At 40.4% G+C, this 21,814-nt stretch overlaps 1 protein-coding gene across 2 annotated transcripts in view; it reads left to right on the top strand.

Annotated features, from left to right (window-relative positions):
* The first annotated feature begins 2,007 nt into the window (after positions 1 to 2,007).
* ARFGEF3 (ARFGEF family member 3) overlaps positions 2,008 to 21,814 on the top strand; it is a 58,125-nt gene continuing 38,318 nt past the window's right edge. For both annotated transcript variants that reach the window (XM_075267912.1, XM_075267911.1), the window contains exons 1-7: positions 2,008 to 2,314; positions 6,749 to 6,800; positions 11,403 to 11,484; positions 12,129 to 12,260; positions 15,337 to 15,405; positions 17,981 to 18,103; positions 20,570 to 20,612. In XM_075267912.1, coding sequence (XP_075124013.1) covers positions 2,230 to 2,314; positions 6,749 to 6,800; positions 11,403 to 11,484; positions 12,129 to 12,260; positions 15,337 to 15,405; positions 17,981 to 18,103; positions 20,570 to 20,612 — 586 coding nt within the window. In that variant the 5' untranslated portion in view covers positions 2,008 to 2,229. The remainder of the gene's footprint in view (positions 2,315 to 6,748; positions 6,801 to 11,402; positions 11,485 to 12,128; positions 12,261 to 15,336; positions 15,406 to 17,980; positions 18,104 to 20,569; positions 20,613 to 21,814) is intronic.

Raw genomic sequence — 21,814 nt, 5'->3', positions numbered from 1 at the left:
GGTCTGATCACTAATGCAATGCATTACAATGCTAATGCATTGCAAAAAATCATCATCTCTTTTGCAGGCTGTATACACCAGCCTGCAAAAGAGAGAATTTGCAGATCGGCTGGGAGCCTTTAACAAGGCTCCCGGCTGTCATGGCAACGGGGGGGGGTCGGCCCTGGAGCATGCTCCAGGAGCCGGCGATCCCTGCCAAAATGGCGGCGCCCATGCGCCGCTGGGAAGATGGCGCCTCCGGCGCCTTTGACAGCAGCGCCGGAGGGGTTAATGCCTCCGATCGGTCCGGGGGCTTAAAGCAGTAGACACCCGGCGGCTATGACGGCCGCCCGGCTCCCGGGCGGTCGCCATAGTTACAGACCCGACACGCGCCGTACTATTACGGCGCATGTCGGGAAGGGGTTAAAGGGGCTCTATCAGCAAAATCATGCTGATAGAGCCCCACATATGCGTGAATAGCCTTTAAAAAGGCTATTCAGGCACCGCTAAAGTTATATTAAACTACCCCCCAGTTTTACAATAAAACCCTAAAAAAGAATATGTTGTACTTACCATACCTCCTCTTCCAGCGATATCCTACTACTACTGCCACAGCGCATGCACCCGCGACATTATTTATCAATGGCAGTTTGCGAGCGTCTTGAGGAAGACGGGACCCGAGGACATTGCTGGAAGAGGAGGCGTGGCTGAAGATGCCGTCGGACCCTGAATGCCTGCCCACCGTGCACGATAGATAAGTACAACATATTCTTTTTTAGGGTTTTATTTTAAAATGGGGGGGGGGGGTAGTTTAATATAATAAAGGCTATTCACGCATATGTGGGTCTCTATCAGCATAATGTTGCTGATACAGCCCCTTTAAAGACGGAGTTCCTACAGGATGACTCTGCTTCTGATTGTTCTTCAGGGGCTTAGGCTACATGCAAAAAAAGTCTGCATCTACCTATGGCTCACGGATGCCAACCACTAACACAGTCACTTTATGTAATGAGTTCGGACTACAAAATGGACAGGAATAGGTCCTGTCTTTTGTCCCTGCTCACAGCCCTCTGATAATACATGGCCGTGTGTATGGTACATGGACAAAGCTAAGGTCCATTAACATAGAGGCCAGTTCACATTCCGTTGTATAGAGTTCGCTCGGGGACCCCCGAATGGAATACTGAACGCATTAAAAAGTGGTTAACTGTGGTTAGTGGTTAGACTATAATGGGGTCCGTGTGGTTTCTGCACAAAACATGCTGAGAGAAAAGTGCTGCTTGCATTTTTAAAGCAGAATGGGTAATGGTGCATTCACACGGAGGAAAATGGCGCTGAATTTGGTGTGCAATCCGCATCAGGTTCAGCGCTGAAAAAAAAAGCCTCCCATTGACTTTAATTTGTTCCTTTTCCATTGACGTCATTGGGAGGCATTTTTTTCAGCGCTGAATGAGGCGGATTCCACACCAAAGTCAGTACCATTTTCCTCTGTGTGAATGCACTTTAACAGAATACCCAAATGCCCACTGAGTGTAGGTGTGAACCCAGCCTTACTCTGATGTCATGGATGGCAAACCTTGCTGAAATAGGAGGTGGTGGGGGGGGGTCTGCACTCTCACCTTTGCCATAACAAATCTGCTGTACAAGCTGACAGCCTGCAGATTACAAAGTTACAGGGCTGGTACATTTGCTCTTGTGGTTTCTGTGCGGTGTGGCTGACTAGAGCCTTTGCCTTGGTGCAGTATTGGGGACCCTGACTCTGGGGGTACTCTAGTTGGAGCCGACAGTATGTTTTGGTTAATAGTATATAATGAATGACTCTATCTGTCCATTATTAGCAGGGTGTGCAGCCTGTACACGGATACCCCGGCAGGTGCCGTCCTCCTGAGCATGCTCAGGCACACACCTAGATCCCACAGCCAATACGTACACAATCCTCCCACAGGAAATCCCGCGCCGCTCCCTCCTCCTCCTCCTCAATGGTTTCTTCTCTGCTGTAAAAGACTGAGCGAGGATTTCCTAATAGAATAATTAGCGGGGGGAGCCTTCCCTCCACCCCTCCCGCCCCTCCATGAGCACGAGCTGCCCCCTGCCGCTCAGCTGCGATGGCTGAGCCTCTATGGAGCCATGAGATGATTCATCAGCAGTTGGGAGCCAGGGATGCTGCGCACTGAGACGTCCTATGAGAGGGGGCTGGGACATCATTAAACCCTGGGCTTAGCATCATCATCCCTATCACAGCCTGGAAACATGGAAGAGATTCTGAGAAAGCTGCTGAAGGAAGCCACTGGCAACAAGCACAGGGCTATCAAGGATAACTGTGCCCTGGCAATCGGTGAGTGTCCTGGCCTATGTTATATGATGGCTGTTTACATATCTGCAGCAGGTGCAGAGGATCCTTGCTGTCAGCTGTATGCTACATCATGACATGTCCTCTTACCTGTACTGATGTGGTGGAGGCCATGGTAAGAAATGCTACCACCTGAACATCTGCTGGGTCCATCCTAAACTTACATACATGTACATATACACATATGTACTAAGCTCTACCTGCTGAGGTGGATCCTGGTGATGTGACAGATCATCAACTTGGAAACATCATCAGGCTTGTATGATCATAACTGAATCCATTGTATTGTGTATTGTTTGTATAGGGATCTGCCTACATATAAGTCCCCGATGCATGGCTTATATATATTGTCACTCCCTTTACTAGTAGTACTGACCTGCGAACAGAGCAATGTTGGGTAATGTACCTGCAGAGTATAAACTGCAGCTGTTTATGGCAGCCTGGAGGATTCATATGGCGTTGTATGTATATTCAGCCGGGAAGCCTGATAGATTATTGTGTGATGGAGGAGAAAGTATGGTAATATATGTGTAATATATGTGTATTGGGTCACCGGACAATGTGTAAGGCTTTACACAAGTAAAATGACTAAAGAAGTGCAGTTTGCTATGATTTCTGAAGGCCACAGTTCCAACTTCTTCAAGGAACCTAAATACAATTTTAGTAATGTATACTATTTAGATAGTGACGGTAGATCCAAGTGGATCACATCCCTCTGCTACAGATACAATGTGACTGGCACTACAGATTCCAGACTGCTACATGCCTATTCCTATCCTCTATACACTGCAGATCATTGCACTGTCATTGAGATTGTCCAAACACTGTGCCCTGACATAGACAAGCACTAAACACTGGGCTCAAACTGGCCACAAATTTTAACATTAGGGGTCAATGGGGAAACAATTTCCCCATCTTGGTGTTGTTGTTATGGAGACATGTGACATTGTGATGACATCACTGACTTCCTCCAGTAACATAGGGCAGGGTGCTGGGAGCATCTGATGTATTCGCTCCCTGGGTTACTCTGTATGCAGATCACTACTACTCGGCATCTAATGGCCTGATCCTTTAGATCACTGTTATGAGTGACCTGTGTATAGATGTTGGAATAACAAATATTATCTTATCTCTCCTGCAGCCATAATAACAGGAATACATAAAAATGTAAAACAAAGAATTACAACAAATATGGTTTCGTTGCTCCTGCACTCCTTTCATACCCATCACTGTGACATAAAGATAATGGGGAATGACATCATTAGTCTGTGTCCATCTGCCGCACTCTTAACTTCTAACTATAGGTGTCAGTTCAGTCTATACCAGTGGCTGTCATTAATTTTTCATGTGTATTGTTTTTTTGCTGACTTTTTCTTTTTTGATGTCTGGTTTTTTTTTTCAGCTCTCCAATGATTTAATTTACATTCTCATAACTATTTTTTTTCCTCCAATGCTCATAATAGGGTCTGTTGGGTATTGCCTTTACACGGGATCCTACCCTACTAATATTATAAATGTGCAAGTTTGTATGTTTGTTACTCAATCACGCAAAAACGGCTGAACGGATTTGGCTGAAATTTAGCACATGCATATATAGGAACCCCGATTAAAATATAGGCTGCTTTTAAATGACATCACAACATGACCATTAAGCACGAATTTAGACACACACTACGTTTGAGGACCTTTGATGACGTCATCACAGCCCCTTCAGCCATCCCATAGGATCACGCTATGTGGTGGGCGGAGATGCATGCTAATTTGGGGGCGGAGCTAAACTGGAGGCAGCCAGACAGTGTGAAAGCTGAAGAAAATGGAGTCTCATAGAGGATCAGGAGACTACAGAACATACAGGCTGTGTGTGGACAACAGGAGTATATCAGCTGTAGAGTTTCAGTAAGTAGAACGGGGAATCTGTTGTTCTGCCTCGGAGGGGGGAGAACTGTTGCACATTTCAGCAACAGCTGTTCAGCCATGTCTAACACACAAGCTGCTCAGACACTCTTACGCGACACAAGCCCTGTATTCAAAATCTGCAGATGTAGCAGAGCTGAGGCAGCGCGCTAGCAGTGTGTGTGCGTAACACAGGGGCATGTGGTCTTTGGACTGTGCTGGGGGGGAAGGACGAACTGTGTCAAATTTGGAGCTGCTGCGCATATGCACAGATGTAGCAGAGCCGACACGCGGACGCAGGCGGATCACCGCCAACCACATTTGCCTAATTAGAAGCGGCTCGCCAACAACAACCCGCAGACGAAGTCACGGGCAGAAGCTATTAGCTAATAAATGTGTTATTGCTGTAGGCCCCACCAGTGGGACCCGTAGGTATCAGTAGAAGAGGGGTCCTATGTTCTTTTTACTCTATTATTATAGTTGAACACAGTGGTGGTCACACATTCTGCTCAGTCCACTAACTGACTTAGGTGCTGTTCACATGTAGGAATTCAGCAGCAGATTCTGCTCAGATTGTGCCTCCCATTTTTTTTCAATGCAATTTTTTTTTGCAATTTTTTTCAATGCATTTTTTTTCACAGCAAGATGCTGAAAAAACAAGCATCTTGCTTGATCTTGTTGCGGATGCCATGGCTGATCTAGCTATGGACCCGCTGCCTGAGACTCCCTGCTGACCTGTCCATTCACCTTGGCAGAAAGCCACGATGGAATGCTGATGCTCTACATCGCCATTCTGCCGTAGGTAGCTGGGAAGTGAAGAGGGATCTTTATTTTCTGCTGTGTGAATGACCCCAAACAGATACCTATGTGCAATGCTCAGGATCCTGTTTTGATGTTTGGTATGGCTCCCACTGAGCATACAGCATGTGTCACAGTCATGTGCACGGGACCATAGAAAAGAATAGATCAGTGTGCGATCGTGAATTACACGGATATCGCACTGACCCACACCACGGTCGTCTGCAACCGGCCTTAGGGTAAGTTAAAAAGTGTTTGTTTTTTTTTTATGTTGGCAGATTTTGAGAAAAAAACAGAATGAGGAAAGATCAACTGCCTGTCTCCCACTGAAATGAATAGGAGAGTTGGGAGGTGTTTTGTTTTTTTAGGCAGATTCTGTCTCAAAAATCCACCTGCAAAACACTCTGTGTAACTTTACCCTTAGTTTGTAAGGCCCTTTATAATCTCTTAATTTTTTTTTTTCTTTTAGAAATCTGTTTACTGACAGTGTGTTTTAATATTTTCACCCCAGGAGGCAGTGATGTTACTGTGTGAAGATCACCATCTAGCTCCAGTCTTTCTCAGATTTTAATAAAGATTTCAAGGAGTTTTCCCATCTTCAACGCGATTACATATCTACAGGATATGCAATAAATGATTAATATATGACTCGCACCTCACACTCGCATCATGATGGTTGCTCACTTTCTCTGGGGTCCTGAAAATACTCAAGTGTCTTGTTAGGGTATGTGGATGTCATAGATGGGTCTTCCCTGTTCAGGATCCCACTGGAAATGGTCGTCCCAGTAGATTTATTGTGACCATGGATTATATGGTTTCTAAGTTATGTTAATCGGGGCAGGTTCCTAATAACACTGGTCATAATATGTTCCAAATGAGATGTCACGTACATTTGCATTTCTAGCGCACCTATAATGGCCTTAAAAAAAGAACGCTACTCTCCCTGGGCTAATGTTTTCGGTAGGTGCAGGATCCGTATCCTGTCTATATGTCCCCCGGCTGACATCACTAGTGAAGTTCTGTTTGTGCTGAGTGACCACTATAGTCAATCACAGGCCTTATTTCTACAAAATGGCCCGTGACAGCAGTTACATGGTGCAAACAGCCTGGGGACCTGTAAATGGAGGACCAGATCTGCCTTTGCTTTAAACGGAGGCCCAAGGAGAGGTGTGTAAAGTATTTGTGAAAGCTGAAAAGTGCAGTGTCCCTCTTCCAGTAATACTGTCTGACAGCGTTAAGTATCCCTGATCTTAGGGCTGGGAAGTTTTACCAAAAATATTATCTCTAATCTGTGTCTTCTTTTCAAGCTTATGAAAAAAAGAGTAGTCATATGTATCCAATACAGACTTCCTCATACTGCCACCTATGGACTACAGTGAAGACACTGTTAATCATATCTTGGAGTGGAAGGAGAATGCCGCCATGGAATGTATCAGACTCTGGGGTGGGGGTAATATTTAATTCACAATGCTGATGAAAATCACATTTGAGCTTCTTTGAAATGGTGAATGAATTTATTTGCCCAGCCCTACCGAATCTATATAACCCATTTTTCTCCTGCACCATTGCTCTTTTCAGTTGCAGTCTTGTTGCACTTATTATTCTTAATAGTAGTATTAAATATGTTCTGTTTATTCTGAATCTGCAGACATTGTTTGTCGCAGTAAAACATTCATTTGAATGACTTTTTTCTCATTAATTTGTGTGTTTTATTTTTACAATATACAGATGTACTAGAAGCTCCAGAGGGTATAGCAAAGATCCCTCCATACCAACTAAGGTAAGAGTATGTTGCTTTCTCTCTATATAAATATGCCAAAATCTTAAAGAGGACCTTTCACCACCTCCCCAACGTCCAACTCTCTATATCAATTAATAGGTGTTGCTCCACTGATTCCAGTCTGGTGCTCAGTGTTAGAGCAAAGTATCATACCCAGCGCCACACCTCCCATGAGACGACCTGAAGCGACCGCTTCAGGCGGCACTATGCCAGGGCCCCAGGGAGGGCGGCATTTTTGCTTACCTAAGCCAGTCCAGGACAAGCTGTCCTGGACTGGCTTAGCACCGAGCGGTGGATTACGGAGGCCGCCTGCTCTCTGCCTACGAACGCCGCGTCGCCCCGCCCCCTTCGCCCCGCCCCCTTTGCTTCGCCCCCTTCTCTCCGCCACGCCCCGCTCTGCCCCCTCTTCCGGGGGGGTGAGGGGCGGCAGTTTCTGTCGTCCGCCTCGGGCGGCAAAAAGGGCAGGTTCACCCCTGATCATACCCCTATCTTTCTCTTGCCTGACACTGTCATTGGATCTCTGAATCACACCCCCTTGTCTGCTCTTGCCTGACACTGCCCACCTGACAGTACAGAACCTATATGACATTTCAGGCACCAAAACTAACAGCAATGATGGCTCAGGATCTGCGAGGGCTAGAGAAATAATTCCAACTGTGTAGGAATAAGTGGAGCAGTGCCTATTAACATGCTAAAAGTTAGTAGAAGTTGTGAAATGTCCTATTTTAATGAGGTGAATACCACTGATTATTTTGTGACAAGGGGTGGGACACATGGTTCAGCAACTAAACAATCCATTCTTTAAGTTGATGCATTGTTGATAAAAAATATGGGAAAGCAAAAGAATCTGAGCACCTTTGACAAGGACCAAATTGTGATGCAAAGTCAGAGTGTCTCCAGACTACCCGGTCTTGTGGGGTATTCCTGGTACTCAGTGGTTAGTAGTTATCAAAAGTAGCTCCAAAAATGGCAGTCATTGAATTGGTGTTGTGGCCATTGGTATCTAAAGTGTGAGGGGCTAGCCTACCTAATCTGACCCCACAGATGAGCTAATGTAGCAGAATAGCTATAGAAGAAAGGTTTCAGAACAGAGAGTACATCACAGCTTGCTTATGGTGCTGCTGGTCACAGTCGATATGATAATGCCTCTTTGTCACCAAATGCACAAAAAATGGGCACATCAGCCACTAGATCATTGTTTATTGGAAGAAGGTGGCCTGGACTGTTAAATCATGTTTTTTACATTGCATGAACCAGCAGGAGTGTGCATAACTTACTTACAAAGGGCACTATAATTCAGTATTAGAAAAAGCCCAGCTGAGTGAGGAAGTATGATGTTCTGGGCACCCTAGTGTACCTTGCTTCAACATTTTGTTTGTCAAAAATTTCTGCTTCTATAAAATGGCCCCTACATAGCACGACTATAGGTTTAGGAAGCATTTTCACCTGACAGACTCCCTTTAACAGTGTTGCAGACCAGGTATACCCTTTCACGACAACCGGTTTCCATAATGTCAATGGCTTCTTACAGCAGGAAGATGCACTCCAACATGCTGCAAAAATTGTTTAGGAAAGGTTTCACAAGCATATGACAAGGTACAAGGTGTTGACTTGGCCTATAGGTTGACCAAATCTGAATACAGTCTGTTTTATGCTAGAAAAACAAGCCTCATCCTCGGAGGGCTCAAATTGCAATTTACAGGACTGAAAGGAACTACTGATAACCTATTGGTGCACATTACAACCAATACCTTCACCGGTCTTGTAGTCAGTATTGGACATAGTCATAGATTGTCATTGTCCTGGATCATCTACGGATCCCTACCTTACCGCTCATGTAGTCCTGCTGCCAATGTATTAGTATCTTTCATAGGACTTGAGAGTGTTGCAGTTATGTTATTTAACCATATGAGTGCTTTCTCTACTTTATTTGTATCTGACTGTGTCCAGTGCACTTATAGGCGGTAAAGAATGAACAATATACAATATAGACAGAAAACTGGGGTGCTGATCCACTTCTGTACAGATGTGCCCACTCCTCCCAGCTACTATCAAGACATCATTTCTGCAAAGAATTATTTGATAGCTGATGTAAAATAGACAGACTCTTCAAATAGACAGTAGCTGTGTGAGATATGAGCGGTTTCCAAATCCTGTCATGCTCCGAGTACCAATATTTACCAAGCATTTAACTTTAGTTCTTTTATTGTATTAGGTTGCCTCATATAAATGGCTTATACTGTATAGTGGATGCTGATGTGCTGGGAACATAAATTTACATAATGGAATTGTTTTAGGACATATGTTAAATAATGAGGTATTTTTTAAAATTTTTAAGAAAATAAAATATTTTTTTAACAATTATGATTGTTCTCATCATAATACTCATAATTCTTTAGGACACAGGGACTGTAAAAGAAGCTCTTCAGTGTGGGAACCCTGTAAACATGTTTAGAGATTAAAAAGTACTATCTAAAAAAACTATATAAAACTATATAAAAAGTAGGCCACACTGCAAACATAGTAAAAAATTTACTTTATTTAGCCCAGTTTCAGCTTATTACGAATCTTTTTCATGTATTACGAATCGAATTGTTGCATCAGTGAATTTTTTTTCACTATTTCCAGAGTGCTGTATTTTTTATACATATATACACACACAGTGCCTTGCGAAAGTATTCGGCCCCCTTGAACTTTTCAACCTTTTGCCACATTTCAGGCTTCAAAAATAAAGATATAAGATTTTAATTTTGGGGGGGGAAGAATCCACAACAAGTGGGACACAATTGTGAAGTCGAATGAAATTTATTGGATATTTTAAACTTTTTTAACAAAGAAAAAACTGGAAATTTGAGTGTGCAATATTATTCGGCCCCCTTGTGTTAATACTTTGTAGCGCCACCTTTTGCTGCGATTACAGCTGCAAGTCACTTGGGGTATGTCTCTATCAGTTTTGCACATCGAGAGACTGGAATTCTTGCCCATTCTTCCTTGCAAAACAGCTGGAGCTCAGTGAGGTTGGATGGAGAGTGTTTGTGAACAGCAGTTTTCAGCTCTTTCCACAGATTCTCGATTGGATTCAGGTCTGGACTTTGACTTGGCCATTCTAACACCTGGATACGTTTATTTGTGAACCATTCCATTGTAGATTTTGCTTTATGTTTTGGATCATTGCCTTTTTGGAAGATAAATCTCCGTCCCAGTCTCAGGTCTTTTGCGGACTCACACAGGTTTTCTTCCAGAATGGTCCTGTATTTGACTCCATCCATCTTCCCATCAATTTTAACCATCTTCCCTGTCCCTGCTGAAGAAAAGCAGGCCCAAACCATGATGCTGCCACCACCGTGTTTGACAGTGGGGATGGTGTGTTCAGGGTGATGAGCTGTGTTGCTTTTACGCCAAACATATAGTTTTGCATTGTGGCCATAAAGTTGGATTTTGGTTTCATCTGACCAGAGCACCTTCTTCCACATGTTTGGTGTCTCCTAGGTGGCTTGTGGCAAACTTTAAACAAGACTTTTTATGGATATCTTTGAGAAATGGCTTTCTTCTTGCCACTCTTCCATAAAGGCCAGATATATGCAGTGTATTACTGATTGTTGTCCTATGGACAGACTCTCCCACCTCAGCTGTAGATCTCCGTAGTTCATCCAGAGTGATCATGGGCTTCTTGGCTGCGTCTTCTCCTTGTTTGAGCTGAAAGTTTAGAGGGACGGCCGGGTCTTGGTAGATTTGCAGTGGTCTGATACTTCTTCCATTTCAATATGATTGCTTGCACAGCGCTCCTTGGGATGTTTAAAGCTTGGGAAATCTTTTTGTATCCAAATACGGCTTTAAACTTCTCCACAACAATATCTTGGACCTGCCTGGTGTGTTCCTTGGTCTTCATGATGCTCTCTGCACTTTAAACAGAACCCTGAGACTATCACAGAGCATGTGCTTTTATACGGAGACTTGGTTACACACAGGTGGATTCTATTTATCATCATTTATAAGTCATTTAGGACAACATTGGATCATTCAGAGATCCTGCCTGAACTGAACAGAGTGATTTTACTGCTCTGAAAGTAAAGGGGCCAAATAATATTGCGCGCCCCACTTTTCAGTTTTTCCTTTTTTTAAAAAAAGTTTAAAATATCCAATAAATTTCGTTCCACTTCACAATTGTGTCTCACTTTTTGTTGATTCTTCCCCCAAAAATTTTAATTTTATATCTTTATGTTTGAAGCCTGAAATGTGACAAAAGGTTGAAAAGTTCAAGGGGGCCGAATACTTTCACAAGGCACTGTACATATGTGTGTGTATATATATATATATATATATATATATATATATATATATATATATATATATATATATATATATATATATATATATATTCATGTCTTCCCTATAGCTGACTGTGAAACAATATGTCAGCTAAAGATAATAATTGAAATGTTTTTATGATAACCCCAGGTTATTAAACATATCTGTGATAATATTTAATCTGAGACTGACTTGCAAAGGTAGTTGGCAGTAAGCTATTTATGAGATTATCTGTCAAGTAAGCTTATTTTTTGTGATTCAGATTTATTTGGTGTTTTTCATTGCTTTTTTAAGGCAAAGATGCCTTCTCCCCCTTCAACTTGCGCTGGAGTCAAAGAATATGAAGTTAGCCCAACAAGCACTAGCTGGCATGCAGGTAACATAACGAAAACCAAGGGGTATAAATAGTGTCTGAATCTTTTATGAGGGTATAAATGCATTTGTCAGTCTCCAGAGGGGTGTCCTGTCATTTCTACATCACTACAAACAGTTTGAAGCCATTTACCACAATAAAGACCCCTGACCACAATGATAATCTAAGTGACCTTCTGGGGATAATGTAGGTAATATCCTTATTAAACAATTTACACAGAATATCCCTTGGTGTACTCTTCTTTTCCTGGCATTTCTTCCTATCAGCGATTACTACTGGCCATCTTGTATTGCAAACTTCAGGGGACTCCTGTTCTCCTAGGCAGGTCTCCCACCTACCAGACACTTCAGCACATCCTAAAGTTATGCCATAAATGCCTTTGTCTGAAATGATACTTTAACGTAATGTGCTGACATTTTTGATACTTATACATAAATGAAGCCCTGAAAACATCTCAATCAATAACATAACCTTTTATGAGATGTATAAAATGATTGTCTAGACATTTTTTTTTATAGACCATAGATTACATTAGGATGTGAAAAACTAGGAGAATAAATTTTAGGCTCGGATGACTGGTCGCACAAATCACAAGAATTAGTGACCTCAGATCTGACTCATTGCTTTTATGCTGCATTTTTCTATAGAAACTTCTTGCAGATGACAGATTTGTATCCGTGGAAACAGAATCTGATGAGCGGCAGCTACTTAACCAGATGCTGAATGCGGTAAAAGTCACCCCATCTCTACATGAAGATCTACAAGTTGAAGTTATGAAAGTAAGTACTTAAATATTATAATATGTATGAATATATTTCTGCCAAAAAGCTGCAGGTTGTGAGTCTACAAGTTTGGATGGGTAGGTTTATTATTCTAAATTTTATATATTAAAAATGGAACTCTATATATAAAAGAGATGTATAATTATAACCTGTTATATAGATTCTAGAACATTTAAGGAACAGTTTAAAAAATTTTAAAACCTGCCATACACTTTCCGTAGCTTGTTTGTCTGACAGGTATTCGTCCTAAACACCTTATACAAACACATACTCATTCTGGCTGATTCTTCATGTGTTCCAAGTGGGTAAAGGGGAATTTGCTGCTGCTTGATGCTTCTTATCTTCCTTGAGAACGATAGACCAGGAAGTTAATATTTAACATACCCCATAAATTTTTCCCCATACATACACCGAATGAACATTCAGCATGTGACTGGGGAAAGTGTATCACATAATGGGGCTTTGCTGCAATACCAGAGTCAGGACCAAGCAGTCCTGGGTCTGGTAAAAACTTATGGTGTCCACTCATTTTAGTGATCATGGGGAGTGCTTGTGGCATGATATACCCATATAAGTCATTCAAGTTAAACTTGTTCAGGACCCTTTACTTATTAGCGACAGTCTACTCAGAGCATCTCTCACTCTGAAAAACCTGTCCACCTGTTACATGGACACTCCTGTAATTTCACATAGCACTATATTTCATATGTAGTGGCTCTACAAGGATATTGAACATTTTATTTATTGTTAGCTGAGCCTTCTAACAAAAAGGACAAACTCTTTAAAAAGAGTTTTCTAGTCCGTGTAAAGGACATCATTAAACATTGATTTTGAGAACTTGGACACTTTTGGCCAAAACCACGGGTAGCAGAAAGTGAAGAAGAATTTGAGGTTGGCATCCCTCTTTATCCCTTTCCTTTCTAAGGTCAAATGAAAAGCCTAGGGCTCTTCAACTATATTAGCCACGGAATGTGTGGCAAGATAGACAGCATGATTACTTTTTCAGCATCATGCTTCAGTCTCTGCCTCCCATTGAATACAATGGAAGGTAGATTCATGACAGAATCTGTCCCTGATTTTGGAGTGGAATCTGCATCAAATTCAATGCCAGATTCTACTGCGTCATGAGGCCCTTACCGCTATCACATTGCAGACAAGTTACAGTAAATACTGAAGGTGACCATACACATTAGAATATTGGTTGGCCAAACTGTTGATTTTTGGCAGAACCGGCCAACCATATAATTGTATTGCATATGTCTCTGTATATGTTTGCTCAACCTAGTCTGCAAAAGGAAGGATTAGACTGTTGAATTTCAACATGGCTAATCCTTAGTTCTCTAGAGAGATATACCACCATCATAGGTGTCTGTCAGAGGCTACCAGCTGTTCAGCTACACGTTCAGCAGCTGGTAGCCTCTGACAGACACACAGTAAACCACAGTAACAGTGACCACAGTAAAACACTATCAGGAAACTGTTCTGTAAATGCGTGAATGGTATTGTGTCCCTGTGTAGAAATCACACGGAAGCTATAAAGTGCTATGTGAAAATCAGTCCACACTGTGTACTTAAAAACCAGAATAACTTGTCAGGTTCATAGCAATAGAGCTCTTATTCCTCGCCATCATGTGACAGATGTCTTCTGCATGTGGTTGGCTCAGAATCGCAGTATAATAGATGGTAACACCTGCTAACATGTCAATGGCAATAATCTGCTGAATTATGGAAAAACATTCACACAAACACTACATATATAGCCAGCAGCGATGAATGTTATCTAGTGTGTCTGTCTGCACATACAAGCATTCAATGCAAATGGCAGAAAATTGTGTTCCCTCATACACGTTTCTCTAAATTAAGAAGCTGAATCTTTACTATGTTATTTACATATTATGTGACTACATAAAGATGAGGCATTCTTATTACTATGGGTAATACTCTGGGTAAAACTGACCAAAACTGTATTCTGCCTAGTTCTGCACCTGTAGGGGCAGTGCACAACACACCTTAATCATCCTTCTCATAAATATCAAAAAATAAAATAAAAAAATAAGATATGCCCTATTATTGTAAGTTTTTCAGAGATCTGTCAGTAGACTTGAATCTGTGGGATCTGGGATCTGTGAAAATGGGTCCCAGATGGATACAAATGGCTGTGAAAAAATGGACTACTTCATTTATTTTTTATCCACATTTATGTGAGAATATTCAAAGTGCACGGCATAGTTAAGATATTGCTCTGTGTATGTAGCGTGTCCCGTTACGGTTAATTCACACAGCAGAAAAGTTTTTTGGCATGGCTAGCTGTAACGGGATGCCAATGCACTGAATCGGCATTTTGTCACGCCATCCCGCTTCTGATTAGGCCCAAATGAATGGGTCTAAACCAGAGTGTGTCTCGAGTTGTGAATGCCGCAGTTGACTCAGCCGTGGAATCCACAGAAGGATAGGGCATGTTGCTTCTTTTTTCCGCTATTAGCTAGTGGAAAAAAAAGCGAGTGGCTCCCATTGATGTCAATGAGAGCCTTTTTTGCAGGCGGATTCCGTGTCAAAATCCGTCTGCAAAAAACTCTGTGTGAACATACCCTTAGGGTTCAGGAGCTTTGGACCTGTACTATATATAAACAGTGAGGCAAGTTTAAAAGGGTTTTCGAAACTAAAATGTCCTAAATATAGGTCTTCAATCTCAGATCAGTAGGTCTGAGAACCTGACACCACCATAGCTGTCGCTATCTGTGTCCTGCTCCTTTGTCATCAGCTTCTAATTCTGGATAACCATTTTAAGGCTCATGATATAATAAATTATTACAGAGCATGCTCACCTAGAATCCAGAATCACCATTAGATATATATATAATTTGGTAGCCCTTCACTTCTCATGTCTCCACATTGCAAAGCTGGGGTCACAAATGGCATACACACAGGTTAGTCACCAGCAGAGTCATAGAAATCAGTGTCTCCATGGGATCTGTAATGATATTATCATCTCTCTCTAAGTATTAAATATTAATAAATGCTGAATGAGTTTGGGTATCTATTTGGTTTACTAACCTTATTATTATTTGTGTAGGTCTTACTCTGCATCACATATACGTCCACATTTGAGCTGAATGGTAGCTCAGTGCTGAAGATTGCTGAAGTAAGTTATGGCAGATAAAGCAAATCTATTAATACTAATAAATCTACCACCTTGTATAATTCACAGTGCTTGTCTATTTCTTTCTGCGTTCAGTGTAACAATCTTGCAATTAACTCTTTTCTAACATTTACAAATAAAGATAACACTATGGGAAACTGCACACGATTGTAAGGATCTGGCATTGTCATTCACTCATTGCAATGCGTTTCTGTTACCCCTGTGAAACTAAATAGTATAGTCTCTCATGCTATACTGGGCACTAAAGGGTCTCGACAGATGTGTTAAAAGTCTTATGGGATTGAATAATTACTAAACTGGCTAAACTGTAAAACCAATTTTTTTATTCTATTTTCTGTATTTGATTATGAGGGTGCAATCTTGCCTGAGCTTTTCCTCTGTTCTTAATAACAATTATTATATGAATTAATATTAATTTTAGGATTACAATAGAAGATAACACCTCTATTGAAAACATATCTAATATTAGGATTAGGCAAAATATAGATAGTGACATGGAAAATGAAAAAAATAAATAAATAAATTTATAAAACTTGGTGACACATTTAAAGCATATCTCCAATTAAAAACAATTTTTCAGAAATGAGTAGTGTAGGTGAATATATGTTGTAATATATTTTATTTATGGGATCTTTTTCCTTCATCACTTATTAAGCTGTTCTCCTGCTCCTTATCTACAATTATACTGTTTACATACCGTACGTATGCAGCCTCACACACACAGAACTCTATGGAGAAGGAAGGGGGAAAGCTAGAAGGTTGCTGCAGGCTGGTTAATTGATTTGTTGCTTCATTCTGTGCACTGGTAGCTTCTTATTTACAAGCACTGAAATGTTAAAAGTGCACAAAGTAGCAGAGTGCAGCAGCATTTATTTTAGGTGTTTTTTTTCTAGCAGCCTCATCTTACCCCTTCCCTCTTCATAGACTAATATGTAGAAAATACCTCAGTCTGACATGTGGAGAAAAAACACAAGCTATATTACAAAGTTTCTTATATTCGGGGGCAACACGGTGGCTCAGTGGTTATCACTGCAGCCTTGCAGTGCTGGAGTCCTGGGTTCGAATCCCGCCAGGAACAACATCTGCAAGGAGTTTGTATGTTTAACCCATGTTTGCATGGATTTCCTCCCATTCTACAAAGACATACTGATAGGAAAAAAAAAGTATATTGTGATCTGTATATGGGTCTCACAATCTACAAAAAAAAGAAGCTTCTCACTTGATCTTGAAGTTGTTTATAATTGAAGGTATGCTTTAAGTACTGTCGCATTATTCCAGTCCATTACTATCCGCTACATTATATATCGCACTTTAAGGAAATTGATCTTCCTTACTTGCTAGTTACTTGCTAGTTTTCCCCAGTGTTTTATAAATGATTTAAGTACAGGTATGTGCAGGAAGTAATAAGATGCCTATGGTAAGTTAAGGTGCTTCATGTGGTGTTTTTTTTGGTAGAGTTTGTCATATACATTTTGTAAGATAAGACTTGGTAAACATCAGGTATTGCAGGGATGCACACATAACTATTTGCCAATTTGGACAATTTTCCAAAATATAGATAGACCTGCTGTGTTTCTCTGACAACATCAGAAGGCCCAGGCTTTGGCAGAGCAAAACTCAAATTCTGCTGTGTAAGCCTAAGCTAAAACTGTATCCGTGCGTGTTAAAAACAGACTAGAAATGGAAGTAAATTATCCGCAATCTTGCATCTGGTGATGTCTTATCTCCCACTTAAACAGAGAGTTGGGCATGATAAAATGCAGCATGCCTAATGTATCTTTCTTCCCTAGACTTCTGTTGGGATAATAAAGAATGGGATAACATTTGTCTCATTTATATGGTGGCTGTATCACATCTATTGGCTTATTGATAATAAGAATGACTCTCATTATTTTATTTCATGAGAGATATTTGTGGGCTGCTTTATTTTCTGTGCAAAGAGTCTTCTAGCTGATGTGTGGCTTCTTGTAATGGATTATGCTTTAGAGATGTACTCAAATGGACTGCTTGCAGTATACTATGTAGACTGTCCTACCACATATTGCTTAAATGTGAAGTTATTCAGCCTCAGCGCCTATTTAATACTAGGATATATTTCTTTTGTGCACCTGGATCCATATTTGTGCATCTCATTTCTGTGTTGCATGTCTTAGTTTTTCTGTTTGCATTACGCTTTTACTTCTTTTTATTTTCTTCCATCTGTAGTTGTGTTTGGCTTGCCATAAAAAAGGAGCCTCTCGAATTCATGAAATGATAAAAGAATCCATTGCACACATCCTAATTGCTTTATGCCATCGCATTACCCTTGGTCCTTTACATCCCACTACTTTCTTAGAGGTATCCTGCTTCAACGTAAATTATTCTTTAGCTGGTCTTCCATTTTATAGATGACGAAAATCTAAGGTTTAATGTTCTTACTTCCTATAAACATATGCATGATATATATATATATATATATATATATATATATATATATATATATATATATATATATATTACTTGTACCTGTCTTTTACTCATGTTGGAGATGGTTCTGTTGTTCCCTTTTCCCATTCAGATCTGTATTGAGACCTATGTATCAAGTTGTCATCAGCGGAGCATAAACACGGCTGTGCGGGCAACACTCAGTCAAATGTTAAGTGACCTGACCTTACAATTACGCCAAAAGCAGGACAGTCCGGTGAGATGTCATTTTGTTATATTATATGCTTTATATATTCCATAAATTAAGAGATTTGCAGCTTTACATATGTCATATTGTTAAAATTTGTCAGACATACAACTGTACTGGTTATGATATTTCACAACAAAGCAAGCAATCTATTATCCCCTATAATATAGTATATATATCATATATGATATTATGATATTGTCCTTGTTTTCTGCAAATCAATAAAATAACTATATAAAGTAACCCAAACTAAATCTTAGTCTAGTGAGAAAAACTGTGAAAAAGTCTTCCAATTTATTCTACTATTGCAATTTTCATTCTAATGAGAACATACAGGAATTTTTCAAAAAGGCCATGCAATGATATTCTTATAATAGTTTATCTGCTGGATTATCATTGTTTGAAATCACAAGCCCATAACTGCATTGCTTTCCTAGTGTTGTCTGTCCTTTCCTACCATATATTCTTCTCATGGGGACAATATAGATCTTTTGGAACTGGATCTGGTTACAGGGTTTTTTCCATGAACATAACCATATTAAGACCCCATGCACACAACCTAGTAGGATAGGGCTTACCCTATGATCATTTGTGTCATCAGAACAGATTGGATTGGATGTCTAGGGAAGCCTCCATAGACGTGAATGCATCTTATCCCTCTGAGTGCATTCTGCTGTAAATTCACAGTGGAAATATAGTTGGTTGTTTGCATAGGGCCTTAAACTTGTAGAAAATTCATAGTTTTACATTATGGTAACTATAAGTGATTAAAACTTTTGCAGAGTTCTCTAACCATTTTACTGGGTGACAGTCTGATGTCTTGATCAGTTGCCAATGAATGCAGCCATTAATGCAGGAGCTTTCTGTGGTCTGACACTGACTATAAACCCAGCCATTATTCTCTAATTGTGGGCGGGTTATCATGCAGAGACACTACATGAATAAGAAGAGAACCTGGAGACAATAAGGAAATTGTGGCTGGGTTTCTGACAAGTGCCAGACCATAACAGGTTTCTGCATTCATGATCATATCCAATGGCAATCGATCAAGACAAAAGCCTGTCGCCTAGTAAAATAGTTAGAGAACTCTGCAAAAGTTTCAATCACTTTTAGTTGCCAAAGTAACATTTTTAATGTTACATGTATAAAAATGAGTTTTTGTCTGTCGATTTTATATGAGCGACCAAATGACTGGACCGATCCTCACCAGATTTGGCACACAGATACATCAGGTGTACGGGAAAGTTTAAAACTGAGCCTCAACTGTCTTGGCCATACCATTCTGGAGATACACTATCCGTAAAACAATGACCGCATTAGCCAATACAAACCTGCAAGTCTTTCACTCATATTTCAACTACCATACACACAGTCACTCCACATGCACAATCCACTGATATCAAAACTGAGATACACGCATCAGAGGATTAGATACGCACCTCTGCACACAGTACCACACGCCGGAGAATTAGATGCGCGCCTCTGCACACAGTACCACAAGCCGGAGGATTCGATACGAGCCTCAGCACACAGTACCACATGCTGGAGGACTGGATACGCTCCTCTGAACACAGTAACACACGCCAGAGGATTAGATACGTGCCGCAGCACACAGTATTACACATCAGAGCTTTACTCCAGGTTTCCATAGCAACCCAGCCATTTTTCTTCACTGCTGTATGTCAGCTTTAAAGGGGCAAGGCACGGTGTATGACACTGTTACACAAGATCACAGTCACACAGCTTTACTCCAGGTCTCCATAACAACCGATCGCAGGTTTTTCACTGATATCCAAACTGAGATACACATGATCACATGATGCTTATGGACACACACAAACAACATACAAAATACACCAGTGCAAAACTGGACAACTCTGATGGGGCCACTACACAAACCAAAAAAAAGTAATAAAATAAAATATATATATATATATATATATATATATATATATATATATATATATATATATAGCAAAATTTGGTTGACTTTTAATTGTCTACTAGTTTGATTAAAGTTTTTTTCATGGTAAAAACCCCTCTAATAGTGGCAGGTGTGTACGTTTATCTGTGCAGATATCTATGTGTGTAGATATTTCAAGGAACACCATCTCCAATGGCATAATTGGGAGGAATAGCAAATGGGAGGAATTAGCAATTGGAAGACTTTCAGTTCCCAGTCCTTCTGATCACTGGAGGATCCAGCGACCAGTCTCCCAATGATTGGACACATATCCTCTATTGACAGGACACAGAATGAATGTCCATAACAGGACAACACCTATAAGCAAAATTAGATCTACAGAGAACTTAGTTTTTCTCATTGCTCTCTTGTTAAAGAGCACACCTACAGTATTCATTGAGTAATGCATATTTCAAGTCTTTAGTACAAGTTGTCTTAAGAGACTGTGGCTATAATTTTATTTTATTTTGATAATTGCATTTTCAGGAGATAAAATAATGTATCTTTTGCAGAATACAGAAATCCATGAAGCTCTTTTAGAATTCCGTAGCCAAGGTATGTAAGTTTTACCTGCTAAATCATAGTAACTAGTAAGTGTTGTAGACAGTAAACAATCTATGACTAAGAACATACCTCTGTTCCCAAATTTATTCACCTCTGTATGTGATGGACACACGTAGCATCCTACAGCAACAAAGCGCTGCGGGAAAAACGTGATGGCAGTGCATTGTGGTTATTCCCGCAGAGCATTTCACAGAAAGTTCAGAGAGGTTTCCTCTGCGGACTTTCCTCTTCAATTATACCTATAAGAAAACTGCCAGTGTTTCCGTAGGTATGATTTACAAAAACGCAATGCTATTTTAACACTCTGTGGGTATGGGATTTGCTAGAATATTATCCACTACAAAGTGACTATAAAACACTGCTTTTTTTTCCTCCATGGGTAAACTGCAGCAGTTACGCCATATGGGGCCCCCGGCCTTAGGCTAAGGCCATTCTGCGGAAAAAACAATGGAAATGAAGCAGAAATTAATAGGAGTAAAAATGCTATAGGAAAACTCCAAGGCCAAAAATCTCTATAAAAACGCAAAGCATTACATTATGCAATTATGAAATAATTGTGTGAAGGTTGTCTTAATCCGATTTAGTTTAGAGAACAAGAAAACAAAGCAACGCACGTCATATGATCAAAACAATGGACTGAAAAGCTAATCGAATGACTGATGCAGTTGAGCACATCTCCCTGCAGTCGTCTCCATTATTTGTAATGTTAAAAACCAGGGGAAAGGAATAAAAAGTTCTGCATGCAAAATAATAAACAAAAAAAACAAAACTTACATGTTGTTTTTAATGTTTCAGAACAGTAACTGATACAGGAGCTCCTTATGTATGTATCATTCTTTCGGCTTTTCAGTCCGTTGTTTTGATAACATGCCGGAGCAGAACAACATTTTCAAACAATGGCAATGTGTACTTAGCCTAAGGCATCATGGCTCTTTTCCTGCTCTATAGTCAATAGTAACTTTAGAATATTGGTTACTACGCACTTCCTGTCTGACAACCACATTGAAGAGACAACACCTTTGAATCACGTGCATGGCGCGCCTGTACAAAATACACTGAGCCCCTGTGACATTTTATATGGTGGGATGCCATTTGTTGCTCCATATCCCAAAATTATTTTCCATTGAAGAAGTCCCTGTGTCAGGCAATGTCAGAGGAGTAACTTGAAGCTCAGATTCACTGTAGTCTTCATA

Source organism: Leptodactylus fuscus, chromosome 3 (assembly GCF_031893055.1).
Source record: "Leptodactylus fuscus isolate aLepFus1 chromosome 3, aLepFus1.hap2, whole genome shotgun sequence".
NCBI classification, from domain to species: Eukaryota; Metazoa; Chordata; class Amphibia; order Anura; family Leptodactylidae; genus Leptodactylus; species Leptodactylus fuscus.
The sequence above is the reverse complement of the archived record's forward strand: the minus strand, read 5'-3'. Positions and strand labels throughout refer to the sequence as shown.